We start from the raw sequence: 13860 nt of genomic DNA, 5'->3' as shown, positions 1-13860 counted from the left end.
TAGTCCAGGTAACACTGGTTGTGTGATCCATTCCTCTTCTGGCTTCCATAAGAATTCCGGACCTTTAAGCCATCTGTTTGACTGTAGGAATGTTAGGCTTGTTAAACGACGCGAGGCGTCATCAGCTGGGTTACTTTTAGTGTCGATATACAACCATTGGGATGGTTCTGAGCAGTTACGAATCGTTTGAACTCTGTTCGCCACAAAGATTTTGAATCGTCGTTGGTCATTATGAATGTATCTTAAGACAGTAGTTGAGTCTGTATGATAAAAGACAGAATCCGGTTTATCCGTCAACTCCTTTAACAACAGTTGGCCAATACGTGTTGATACTGTAGCGACCGTTAGTTCAAGTCTTGATGGGTGAGAGTCTACTTTTACCTAGTAAAAATGAACAGTGTATTCGATCGTTATTATCCTTGAGTCGACGATAGGCAACAGCTCCATACGCTGTAGAACTTGCATCCGAAAATATATGAACTTGGTTTGATAGTATAGGTCCAAATTCAACTGGTTTAAAACATCGTTGAATCTCTATCTTCTCTAAAGCTAGGAGATTATCTTTCCAGTTTAACCATTGTCGTTGATACTCTACTGGAATAGCATCATCCCAGTCAAGATCAAGGCGGCATAAACCTTGTAGTATTCGTTTGGCTGTTAACGTTACCGGAGAAACAAATCCCAGTGGGTCATAGATTGACGATACCATGGATAAAATACCTCTGCGGGTTAAAGGTCAGTCCTTTAAGGTGATTGTGAAACCAAAAGTGTCTGATGAAACAACCCATTTTACGCCCAGTGCCCGTTCTACTGGTAGGTCCAAATCTAAATCTAACTCGCGAACTTCCTTAGCCCTTTCGTCCTCTGGAATGGATTCAAGAACCTCTTTATCAGAACAGATGAACTTGGTCAACCTAAATCCACCTTTAAGGCATGCACCTTGCAATCTTTGGATTAAGTCTTTAGCTATTTCTGGAGTCTCGACACTTTTAAGGCAATCGTCAACATAAAAGTTATTACAAGTCACATCTGCAACAGTTTTACCAAACTCTTCCTCTGATTTATCCGCAGTCTTCTTTAATGCAAAGTTTGCGCAGCTGGGGGATGAGGCAGCTCCGAACAGATGGACACACATACGGAAATCCTCTAAGTCATTATCGATGTCGCCATTTTTCCACCATAGAAGTCGTAGAAAGTCTCGATGTTGAGGTGGGACCATTACCTGATGGAACATCGATTCGATGTCTCCCATAAATGCGATACGTTCGTCCCGAAACCGAGTTAAAACACCAATTAATGAGTTTGTCAGATTTGGGCCCTGTAGTAGCTGATTGTTCAAAGAGATACCTTGATACTGCGCACTGCAATCGAACACTACTCGTATCTTGTCTAATTTACGAGGGTGGTAAACTCCATGATGAGGAAGATACCACGAATGTCCTTGTTTCGGTGAGGCATTTTCAGAAATTTCTCGATAAAACCCTTGGCGATACTATCTTGAATAAAACGTTTATAATGTTCATAATACCGAGAATCGCTTGACATCTTTTTCTTCTGCCATTCGCAGCGTTTAACAGCTTGAAGCCTGTTATCTGGTAAGAGAATATGCTCTTTACGAAACGGAAGTGGGATCTGATAGTGACCGTTTACGCTACTTATACCATCATTGACAATTTCTATAAACTTCCTGTCATCTTGAGACAAACCATATTCTTCTGAGTTTTGATTGATTAGATCCACATTAAAGTCTCTTTCAAACATTTCAAGAACTGTTTGCGGTGAGAATATTTCCTTGAACCTTTCTATTTCTCTAACAGTTATGCGATTTACCGAGACTTCGTTTGTTAACAAAGATTCTTCTACGGCGACTGGTCCACATACGGTCCAACCATGAGGCAAGCGAATGGTCCATTTCCTTCACTAGGTTTTACTTCTAACGGTCCTAGGGCTACAGGACAATTACTACCGATGAGAAGTCTGATTCCACATCCTTGGATAAGTTGAGGGACTTTCTTTGCTATATCTTGAAGGTGCTTCCATTTACCAACGATTTCTGGTGTAGGAACCTGTGAGAGTGTGACGGGTATTTCACCTACTGTGTACGTTTTAGGTAATTCTATTCCATTATTGCCATCAATGTCAAGCACCAACAGGTTATTTATTATTTCTGAGTCTAACATGTTTTGACGGTGCATGGTGCCTAGTTATACTTTCGTTGGGATTCCTTTGGCGTTTAATTTCGTCTGTGTGTCTTTTAGTAGAAAACAACCGCTACTTCCATTATCATAAAAGGCAAGCGTTATAACCATTTTATCTTTCCACTGTAAACGTACTGGAAGGATGGGCTGTAAAATAACAGAGTTCAATGATCTGGTTACATTGCACACAGTTTTAGGAATAATATCTGATATCAAGTTAGCTGTGTTTTCACTAGCCTTAGACAATTGAAGATGATAATCGGCCGTTTGAAGACTGAATCTATCAATATGTAAAGTTGTTGGATGTTTCTTTTGACATTTACCGCATGTGGCTTTTTGTAAACATCCCTTAACCATGTGATTTGTTTCAAAGCAACTAAAGCAAAGTCTATTGTTTATTAAGTAAGTCTTCTTGTCTTCCATTGTTTTCTTCATAAAAGTTGGGCAATTATCTAAACCATGAGTACCCTTACAAAGTTTACAGCTAAGTCTGACCTCTGATAACTGATTTTTGTACCCGGTCCCGTTTGAGAATCCGGAATTCGGCGATACTGAACTTGTATTTGTAGCAAAACTTTTCTGTTTGGGTATAAACGGTTTCCTAACATGTCCATGGAAATCTTTATGCTGATAATTCGGTTTACTAGCTTGATTATTCGTTAAAATTTGATTTCACCAAAGCGTCTTTATCGTATATGGGATCGTTTGCAGCTTCAGCAGCATCCTTAATAAAGTCTACCAGATCAGTGAATAATGCAGTTTTCATTTCAACCTTTCGCATTCGGACAACACGTTCTCTCCATCTTGCTTGAAGACTGTATGGGAGTTTCTGTACTATGCACTGCATATTTGGTGGGTGATTCAAGACTAACATATATGATAAACTACTCATGGCGTTTCTACACTTGATGAGAAACAGAGAAAACTTCTTTAATGCTGACGGATCTTCTTTAACTAAGGACCAATTAAACACTTTGTCTGTGTACGATATTGAAAGCTTGTATGGGTCGCCATATTCTTGATCCAAAAGTTGTAACGCTTCTTCAAATCCTTCTTCGGGATCTAGATGTAAACATCCGTCGATTAAATGTCTAGGCTCTCCTTCTAAGTGCTGTTCAAGGTAGTAGAGACAATCGGCACTGTTGGAAACTTTAGACCGAATCCTTGTATTCTATCGGGTCGCCTTTAAACTTATTCACTTCCGGTTGAGGTAATGTCATTGCAGCCATTAATTGTCTATGCATCAAAACCACATCGTGTTGAATATTAGAGTTTGTAGCATTCTGACTTTCGTTTGGCCCTGTCTGTAACTGTGTTGAATCCAAACATTCAGCGTTTGTCGGTTGAAATTCATTGACTGTGGGGTTAAGGCGTTGACCTTGCGGTGCGGTATTCTTCAAGCAGATAGGCGGTGTTTGTTCTCGCGGTTGACGATAAATAATCGGTGTACTTGAGACAGGTTGATTTAAATTACTTTCACTTTTTCGTTTATCATTTATCAATGGCGGTGTGACTGTATGTGGAAGATCACTTGGTTTTATCGTATTAGGTTGATTACTGTTACTTGAAGATTCGTTGACTTCTGAAAGAACAATATATTCGTTTGACAATCTGTTTAAGTTATCTTCATCAACGATTTCAAGGAAAGCCTTCTCTCTGGCTTGAGCTTTAGCGATTTTCACTTCAAGTTCTAATTTCTGAATTTGTTGAGTTTTAGACAACATCGCCTGTTCAGTTAGTAGTTCTGCAACTTTGGCCTTTTCCCTTGCTCGGATCATAGAACTTGAATATTTTGACGAACTAGACGAGGTCGAACTTTTGTGACTTTTCTTTGTATGCCTTGATTTGTTTGAACTGGCATGTAAAGTACTATCATCATCGCTATCTCGTTCTGCTACTGTATCTTCATTATTGTTCTTATGAAGTTCTATTATCAAGTCTTTACGTGAAGCCATGTTGATAAACTGTTAACAATTGACTGTAGAAAAACTATCAAAATACTATAGGACGTGTCATGCACTTTAAACTATGGAAAGTCACTTAACAACCACTCACGAAGCGGCGTTTACAACGTTCATTTCAGTCTATATACGATAGAGCGGCTATTCTATTTGACAATCACAATACGTATACATGGCGAGAAGTCAATAATTATTACTATTTGAAACTAATATGATGGCCGTAAGCTCGATAAAGAAAATACATTCAAACCATAAAATTTCTTTATTCAGTCCACCACAGGATTTATAAATAAACCTTGTACATAGCGGTATTGAAACGCGTCACCGCCCCTTTAAGTTTAACTTGAAACTGCAGCCATGCCTTTACCAATAGCCGATGTCTTGTTTACCGTTAGCCTTTCACAGAGCCACGACGAATTGAGACCTTAAACTAGCAGTTTATACAGTTTACCGTCAACACTCAATTTCCTGGAATGTCCGTTCACCGTGTGACATAACTATTGAGTATCCATAGGGAAACTTTAACGTTAAAACGTTGACAACGGTTTCAAATAGTTTGAGACCGCTGTTTACTCGCCATCTTTCATTTGCACGCTTTTTTGCACACTTCCCGCTTGCTTACATCATCCGTTATAATAAAGAGAGTCCCCCCCCCCCCTTTAACCGTTAATTGCGATAAAAACAAACCAAAAATGTAAACAGTTCGGCTGCGGCCACAGACATTTTACAGACAGACATACAACACAAATATTTGACAAAACAGACATGAATGTGAACGAACATTTAGACAAAGAGACATTTGTCCAGTTGAATGGCAGGGCGGTGCAACTCTTCCTTGGGGCTTGTTGGTGAGTGTAGGGCCTGGTTCATTCTTTCTTCCACTTCTCCTACCTAGTCCGGTATGGTAGTTGATGTTATCTTTACTTTTGTTTGTTCGTTCATTTTGTTATTGGTCCTCTTAAGGAAGAATCCAGCACCTGAAAAGAAAGGAGAGAGAGACCTAGTGTGGGTGGACGGTCTTTTGCACAAACCCCACAACGCAAAAATCAAAGGTCAAAGGTATAGGTGGACAGACGATTTTCTAAACAATAGGCATATTAAGGTACGAGTAGGAAATTGCATGAGTGAAAAGTTCAAAATGGAAAATGGAACGCCGCAAGGGTCCGTTATCAGTCCAATACTTTTTAACGTCTCATGATAAATGACCTTCCATTCTATGTGGGAAATGGAACAGCGCTGTTCGCAGACGACCGCTCGTTCTGGAAAGCATCATAGGACATAGGTAAAATAAAAAAACCCCACTGCAATATACTCTAAAACAAGTTTCCAAGTGGACAAATGACTTGTAGCAATACTGTTTCATCCGACTGATAGTAATAGGAAAATTGATTTAAATCTGAATGTCACAAAGTTGAATTCAAAGCAGAGGCCAACTTCCTTGGCATGATGTTCGACTCAAGACTAACTTGTAAGCCTCATATCAACGGCATAGTAAGTCCCACATCGAAAACCCTCAACATGATGAAGTACATCAGAGGCACTCAGTGGGGAGCTGACAGGTGCACTCTAATGCTAATATACAGATCACCCGCTCGGTTATGACTACGGATGTCTGGCGAATGCCATCACAGGTGCTAGTCAACTAACAAGGCTATACAAAATACAAAGCGGAGCCATAATACTAGCAACTAGAGCAGCTATAGGGACAAAAACAGTTGTCCTCTTACACGAAATGGGGGAGCTTCCGCTTGATCTCAGTCGCGAGGAACTCTCACTCAAGTATTGGGGCAAGCTGCAATTGCTAAAAGAAAAATGCCCGACATACAACTGCCTCAAACAATTTCAAATGTTATCTTAAATAAGTACAATCTGAAAGGAATGAGTATTGAGTCAAAAAGCTTTCCCGAAACACCACCTTGGCAATTAAATGGTCCAATCACCAACACGTACCTACGTGACGTTACAAACCCCACCGAGACTAGAGGCTAGAGCACTAGCGATGGAATTAATAGATGGACTGACAATCTCAAAATTTACACATTTGGATCATACGATTCTGCAAAGGGAGTAACAGGATATGGCATATACATACCCAAAGCAAGGCTGAACATCAGGAAAAGGCTACCAGAAGATTGGTCTGTGTACACCGCAGAATTGATGGTCATTAAAAACGCACTGGAATGGCTAGCTATGCAAACACACCAAAAAGTCGCAATCCTGTCTGACTCCGTGGGGAGCATCAAATCTATGGAATCAAACCCCTCCAAAAGCAGGCAGAATATAATCCACGAAGTTAGGGACCTAAATCAAAAGATTAAAATCAGTGGGAGGGAGGTGATCCTTGCATGGATCCCTTCCCACGTCAATATTTTCGGCAACGAGCAAGTCGACAAACTAGCGATGGAGGGGTTGTCACTAAATAAACTGGGCAATTTAGAATACAACACTCAGGAATTTGCAAGCATAACAAAAGAGATGATCAAAATTGCATGGAAATCCCGTATAAAACAAGAAAACATCCATCGCTATCAAATAGATAGCCATCTTGTAGACAAGGTGTAGCCTACATCCATCATTCCTCAATCAAAGTATGCAAGCTCACCACAAGTCTCAAAACAATAGACGTAGTCAAAGACTACACCTATACACCAATCAAATGACTGTGTGGACAAATTGCAAGCCCTTCCTTCACACCTACTAATCGGTTGCAATCAGTTAAAAAACGAACGTCAATCAATGAGAGACATATTGATAGGGAGAGGTAAAACACTTTGTTTCAATTCTATCCATTTCCCACCCCCAGATGATAGGTATTGGACCTCTCAGCTTATCTGGGATTACATTGAGAAAATAGGTTAAACAGTAAGTTATGTCGCACATACTGACTCTAGTGACGTAAGCAAGGTCATAATATTTTCTCACAAAAACACTCCTTTACATTTTACAGGCGATCACAGGGATTGACACGCGAACGTTTAGCAGTATATAGTTCTCCAGTAAAATTTACTGGGGAGTCAAAGATTTCGACAAAGAGCTAATACAGGCCCGTTCCTGAACGTAGAGGGCGAGTGTAACGAGACTTACGTTCAGAGCTGAACTAATGCGCGCCAAAATCGAAGTCATTCAATACTTAGTTTCATCTAAATCGGGCACAAATTATGGCCCCTAGAGCATCCTCGTACAATAAAGGGCAATATAATCCAGCAAGTTACGTGCCAAAATCGAACCCATATAATAATATAATATGAATGTATACAAACTGCTTTAGATTCAATCGTTTCTTTTTATACTTTAATTTCTAATCAGTTATATCTATAGCGTCTGGTTATTCCAGTCTAAACCGATAGTACTTATTGCGTATGCGTTCCAGATAAGAATCAATCTGTTTCACAGAGATCTTCTAATATCTCTGTAACAGATGACTGCTTCGACACATCACGCGGCGTCAATCATTGGCTCAATAGCGCGTGCATTGTTTACATAAAGCGTTACTGATTCGGGCTAAATGGTGAATTTTACTTGTTTTAATACACATTTACACTAAATAGGAAATGATTTTTACCTACAAACAATTCAAAAGTCTTTATTTATTTTTCTAATAAATGAAAAAAATGTTTTAGAATTAAATTTTACGGAAGAAAAAAGTTAATATTTGGGACTCATTAAGTCGCATCGATGTCATCCTTATCAGTGATTGTAGCGGCCTAGCGAAAATTCACTTCTGATCAGTGAGGATAAGAATATGGCGTCACTTTTTGATATGACTTGTGGAATATGTCTAGCCTCGTTCTTCGAGTCCCTTGTTACAAATGGCACTGAAACGCATTATGGCACACGATTCGTACCAATGGTAAATTGTTTATTTTGTCTTATATATTGGATATCAGAAGCAAATCTTTTCCAGGTAAGATCACAACATCACTGTTGATTAATTGTCAAATAATTTTTTTATTTTCAAGGTCGAAGACTTTGGATGATAGTGAGTTAGAGACTTGGCTATAGAGTGTCCACAAATAAATTGGAACGGAAACACGGGCGGACAAGGGCGACGGCACAATCTGTCCATAAATATAAAAGCTTCGGGGCCATGCAATTCTGATTACATACAATGCTACTGCTTAGGGCCCTGGGACAAACAACTCGGCAAGGGGGCGGGGCGGATTTCGGGCACGGGTGGTGTATATCTGGGGTAAACTGAGATTTAGAACTATGGTTTAAGTTTTACTGCTTTAATGATAATCAGATTTACACGATTTTGACAGGAAATTTTAAGCAGGCAAACAAATGGAACAAAAACCGTAACCATCAGACGCCAAAATATTAAAAAGGAATTTATTTCATCACATAAACTTTTCGTTTATTTTTTTCAATACCCCAAATCATTTTGAACTGGTTTCAAACGGAATTTTCCGTGCACACTTGGTAGCGAACTCATCAATAGCCTCATCAAAATTAACAATACGTGAATACGTGACAAGCCATTTTCGATGCTTAAAATTGCCAGATCGAACAGATAAAAAACTTTTCTCGAATCATTGGTCGGCAAAAATCCGTAATTGACAAAAATATTGGAAAACATAGATATTTTAGCGCCTAACGAAACGAAGACGAAAGTAAAAGTTCCTCTTTCAGTTTCGTTTTTAATGATCGGATACAAGTCAGCCTACATAAACGATCGATAATCGCATGCATGATCACTGGCGACAGAGCGCGACATCGCGACACCGGTGCGCCCACCATCTTTGTATCGTTCTACAAGCCAGGAATAGGCCCCAATTGAGAGTCTCAAGCCGAACGAGGACGGGCCGGAGCCCCACGGCGTATAAAGGGCCGGACACGTGGTTTATAGTTTTAAATTCAACATATTTTCCAAAACAAGTGGACTAACAGAATCCGATTCTAATCCTAACACGCCACTAAGTATACACATTCAGAAAGGTCATCGGTTTTCTTCTACTTTATTATTATTATTATTATTATTATTCGATTTATATAGCGCTTCATTACACGTGAAGTGTTTCTAAGCGCATATCACAAACATATACTTCAAACACACAGAAACAATCAAAATCAGGAGAACATAATTAAACACAGCTGCCTGTTAGGCGCTATTATTCAAAGGTTTATATCCAACAAATCAACCGGCTAATCTCAATATTGAACTCAGTCGAGGTATTACCCGATGAACACCTACACCAAGTAGAGTTCAAAAATAAAAACGAAGTTTAAAAGAATCAACTTCATTAACAAAAATTAAACAATCAAAAACTAAACAGATAAATCAAATTCAAACGAAAAAAATAAAACAAAGAAAATGAAAAGAGCAGTTCGTTACCATTCTACATTAACAAAATAAAGGAAATCAACTTGTGAAAATTGTTTCAAAAAATAAGAGCAAAGTTACACTAATGTTAATAATTATCAAAAGGAACCAAGATCTTAATGATAAAAACATATATTTAAAGTTTCATCCAAATTGGATAAAAACTGTGGTCTCTAGAGGGTCCACAACCTTGATATACCATATCTATCTATTTCTTAATTAATTACAGGTATGTAAATTATTGTACCGGTAACCTAAATTTTATGAATATTGTGGTGATGTTATAACGATGTGCAATGCATATTGATATTGTGTTTACCTGTTTAAGATGAGTCAATAAAAAATATTTTCTTAAATATTTAGCACCCATGCCATTTAATTGGACGTACGGTATCCGAGACTTTGTTTAATATTATCATAGCAATCCAATAGTACATGTACCTATTTAAAGATACATTCCTGTGTACAAACTGGGTGATTTATGGTATTATAATAGGACTAAACACATATTCAAACTTATTAATTTGTCATAATTTTGCTTCAAAGCCTTCTCAAAACATTGTAATACGATCAAGTAACAGTATATTTTTTTTATGAATTTACACCAACAATTTTTTTAAAAACTTTACGCGGCATACCGGACCCCTCTAGGCTCCGGGCCCCTGAACAAGTGTTCCAGCGTCCCCCTCCCCTCTCACGGCCTGCTTACCATAAAGCATATTATTATATCGCGGTTATCACATACTTTACGGCCTTGATGAGGTTTGCCATGTGCAAAATGGGGTCGCCTTTTAACTGTATTTACAACTACCTGATATAATCTGATAGTAAAAAATTCAGTAAGCCATATATTTAGAATATGATTCAGGTTATACAGTATAATAATCAGGTCGTAAACAATTTGAAATTCATATATTACATGTATATAACACGGTGGAAGCCGACCGATACTGATCAAATTACAACAACGACTATAAAAGAAAACACTACAGGGAACGACTGTCATTGAAATACATGTATAAACGTATTCATTAAAATTCAATGAGCATAAATATAAATTATGAACGCATTTTAATGTGACAGACATTAAACAATCGTATGTAGGTATAAATATGGGAGCGCTGCTTTCAGTTCATAATACAAGGAATGTCTTTATACGATCTCTTATGTGAGTTCTACAGAATGGACATTCGTGAATCTTCGTCGAACACGAATAACACGTCCCTAAATGGCCACACGGTTGAAAAGTAATTTGTACTTCATTATCTTCACAAATTATACACGATACTTGTTTATTACTGTCTAATGTTTGATATGTCGACCTATTATGGTCATTGTCTTGGTTGTTAATCATCGCAACACTTTGCTCAGTATTACCACGATCAATCAAATTTTCAGGAACAGAAACGTTTTCCACCTCATCTTTCACCGAGGTTTGTTCAATTTCAGGTGAAACGCGAACATTAGTTTCTGAAGAAGTTTTGCGTGTACTTTCGTTAAAAGATGTTCCATATATCGCATCAATGTCCGAGACATTAAATTCTGTGTCCATTACTGCCAAATACAAGTCTTCAGCCGACGAAAAGTCTTGATTTGTTTCAAAAAAGTGTTCCAAGACTACCTGTTCAACTAAACGTTTCGGGTAACCCATACCCACAACGGCCTCTACTTTCGCGCTATTTAATATTTCGTAACTGTCACTTCGACCTATTTCCTTATGAAAACTGTTCAATTTATTTGGTGATTTTGGAGTTGCTCCTTGAGCTCCGTTATTTGATTCATCGTCCGAACAATCGGAATCTACACCATTAATACTTGTCACCTCCAAAGCTTCTGTCAATTTTTCAAGAATCGGTTGCAAATATGAACATGTTGGTGAACGTTTATAATGTTCACATACGGGTATATCACATGGAATCATGTCTTGAGCATTTATATTACAACTAAAACATTTTATGCATCTGTCTTTATTAGAATAGTAAAATCCGGCGTTTGCTAAATCGGCTGCACTATGTCGAATATCAGTAATCTCTTTAAAAGATCGTTTTCTATCTCGAACACTGCCATATGGAAGCTCTGCAACAGAGTAACCTCGTACTGAAGATAAATGAGTCCTAAACTTTTGAACATATATGCATCTTTTGTTTAAAATATAATGTTCTACTATGGGCTGTTCTGTCTCTTTCCAATCCTTCCTAGACATTAAACAATCACAACACTCCACAATGTCTCCTGTATGTGTAAAATAAAATCCAACTTGAGCAAGGTCCCAGGGGCGAGGTGACATTTTATGAGGCCAACACTCGAATGTTTGCAATCTCCCGACAACAGTTTTACGGTCAATCAGTTTTCTTCTGTCTATATCTTGAAAGGGTTTTACCGGTTGGTGATTAGTAGTAACGCAGTCCCACAACATCGACATTTTCACAAGAAAAGATCACAAAAGCACTAATAACATACGTTGTATAACATATGGTCTATGTTTAAAATTATAACCATTAGAGATTGGCTAAACAAAAGGGAAGGGGCGGTGTTCAAAAATCGGAATACCCGATTTTCCCTCCATTTTGAATGAAGGTTAATTTTTAGATACAAGAATATGGCTACTTCGCACGGAATACCTTTTTCAGTTTACGCCGATATTTAAAAAGAGACATGGTTTACTATAACAGGATTATTAGATTTTGTCGACTGGCCAAGCATATTATACATAAACAAAATACAGACACTATCCCCAAGTGTGTTTCAATGAAAATCGTCACACGAGACCAATATATATTTCATTTAGTTTAATTTAATTTAATGTATGATCCATATTTGAAATAATTTAATAGCAACTTCAAAGGATCACGTCACATCAGTATTTAATATGATTTATGGGCTCGGCTCACTCTGTAAAACTTGTCAGTCATCATTTGGTCTACTTTAAAAATTTGTTCTTTGCTTTGCTTATTGCGACAAATAGCAATTGTGAGAATTTATGATAATTAAGATTACCTAAAAAGTTGTTGTAAGGGACAGCCTAAGATCTACTGTGGACCATAATCTTTGAGTGGCATTTAGTAACTGGGTCGTGCAATAAACTATAACACATAATTATGGAAAAACAGCTACTTATTTATTTATTTTGGCGACGTTTCGAAGAGTAGTCTCTTAAAGTTATCAATTCGAAGTGTATTCTCTCAACGTTATCGAAATGAAATGAAATGGAGTTTAACGTCCTACTGTTCTGCTCCTAAGCTGGGCTAATGAAGACGGGCATACGCCATAGTGTGCTATGAGGGAAATTTTGCCCGGACAGCGGCACTACGGCCTAATATCGAATTCCAACTGCCAAGGGATCTTTTACGTGCACGCCAATGTGTACACGGGACCTCGGTTTTTCGTCCCATCCGAACGACTAGACAGCTTTCCCTGTCAGCCCCTCCGTCCTGCATTACTGACAAGGGAGAACCACGCCGGAAAATCTGGATGAACTTTCTCGGCCAATGCAGGGATTGAGCACCCGACCACCAGGCTAGCGAGCTTGCGTCTTACCCACTTAGCCACGTGATCCCCTCTCAACGTTATCAACATCCCAAACTTAGGCTGCCTCATACTTCCCAGAATGTGACACTGCCCCGATTAGCCGCCATTTAAAACGACCACGTGACCATTTTGGGGCGGGACTTATCGACTAAACACCGATTTGTTTAGACAACAGAGTAAAAATAACCCACGCCATGTCGCTGACACTCGCGTAAAAGCGATATATACTATGTGCTATGGGTAATATTGCAATAAATTCTTTACCATTGTAAACTGTCTTTAGAGTTTCAATCTGTTTATCTTTCAAAACAAGGTTAGATACTCCTAAATTTGTTTTCGCAAACAAAACCGCCTCTGTGAAATTATGTTTCATGGGCGCCGCCATATTGAATAATTAGAGGACTATTTTGTGATTCGGCTTTGATTATTTTGACATCTTTCATACACACAGCGGCTAAATAAACATATTTAATTTCATTCAATATGACAATAGAAGAGAAATAAATACTTTTAAATATTTCTAAAAGCATACTCAGTGTTTTCGACTAAAATCGTCGACGTAGGAATTAAAATGTCGGTTAATTAGCTTAGGGCCTATTCTCAGCCGGAGCTAGCTGTAGATAGGCAGCCTAAGTTTGGGATGAGGCTGCCTATCTACAGCTAGCTCCGGCTGGGAAGTATGACGTAGATGGGTCGCTGCGTGCAGTATGCGTTATCAATTGATAACTATGTGTTATAGTTTATTATTGTGGACCAGTTTGATATAACAGATTTGTAATAAAATTCTGCTTTTGTAAAATATGTATAGACATTCTTCTCACCAAGAAAAATGATTTTTAATATTATGCAC

At 38.3% G+C, this 13860-nt stretch overlaps 1 protein-coding gene across 1 annotated transcript; it reads right to left on the bottom strand.

The window, feature by feature from the left end:
* Window positions 1–10199: 10199 nt before the first annotated feature.
* Window positions 10200–13209, bottom strand: LOC126814990 (baculoviral IAP repeat-containing protein 3). The gene has a single exon (XM_050540495.2). It carries the CDS (start codon window positions 11902–11904, stop codon window positions 10615–10617), a length of 1290 nt encoding a protein of 429 aa, XP_050396452.1. The 5' UTR covers window positions 11905–13209; the 3' UTR covers window positions 10200–10614.
* Window positions 13210–13860: the final 651 nt, after the last annotated feature.

The sequence above is a fragment of the Patella vulgata genome, chromosome 3, assembly GCF_932274485.2.
Source record: "Patella vulgata chromosome 3, xgPatVulg1.2, whole genome shotgun sequence".
NCBI classification, from domain to species: Eukaryota; Metazoa; Mollusca; class Gastropoda; family Patellidae; genus Patella; species Patella vulgata.
The sequence above is the reverse complement of the archived record's forward strand: the minus strand, read 5'-3'. Positions and strand labels throughout refer to the sequence as shown.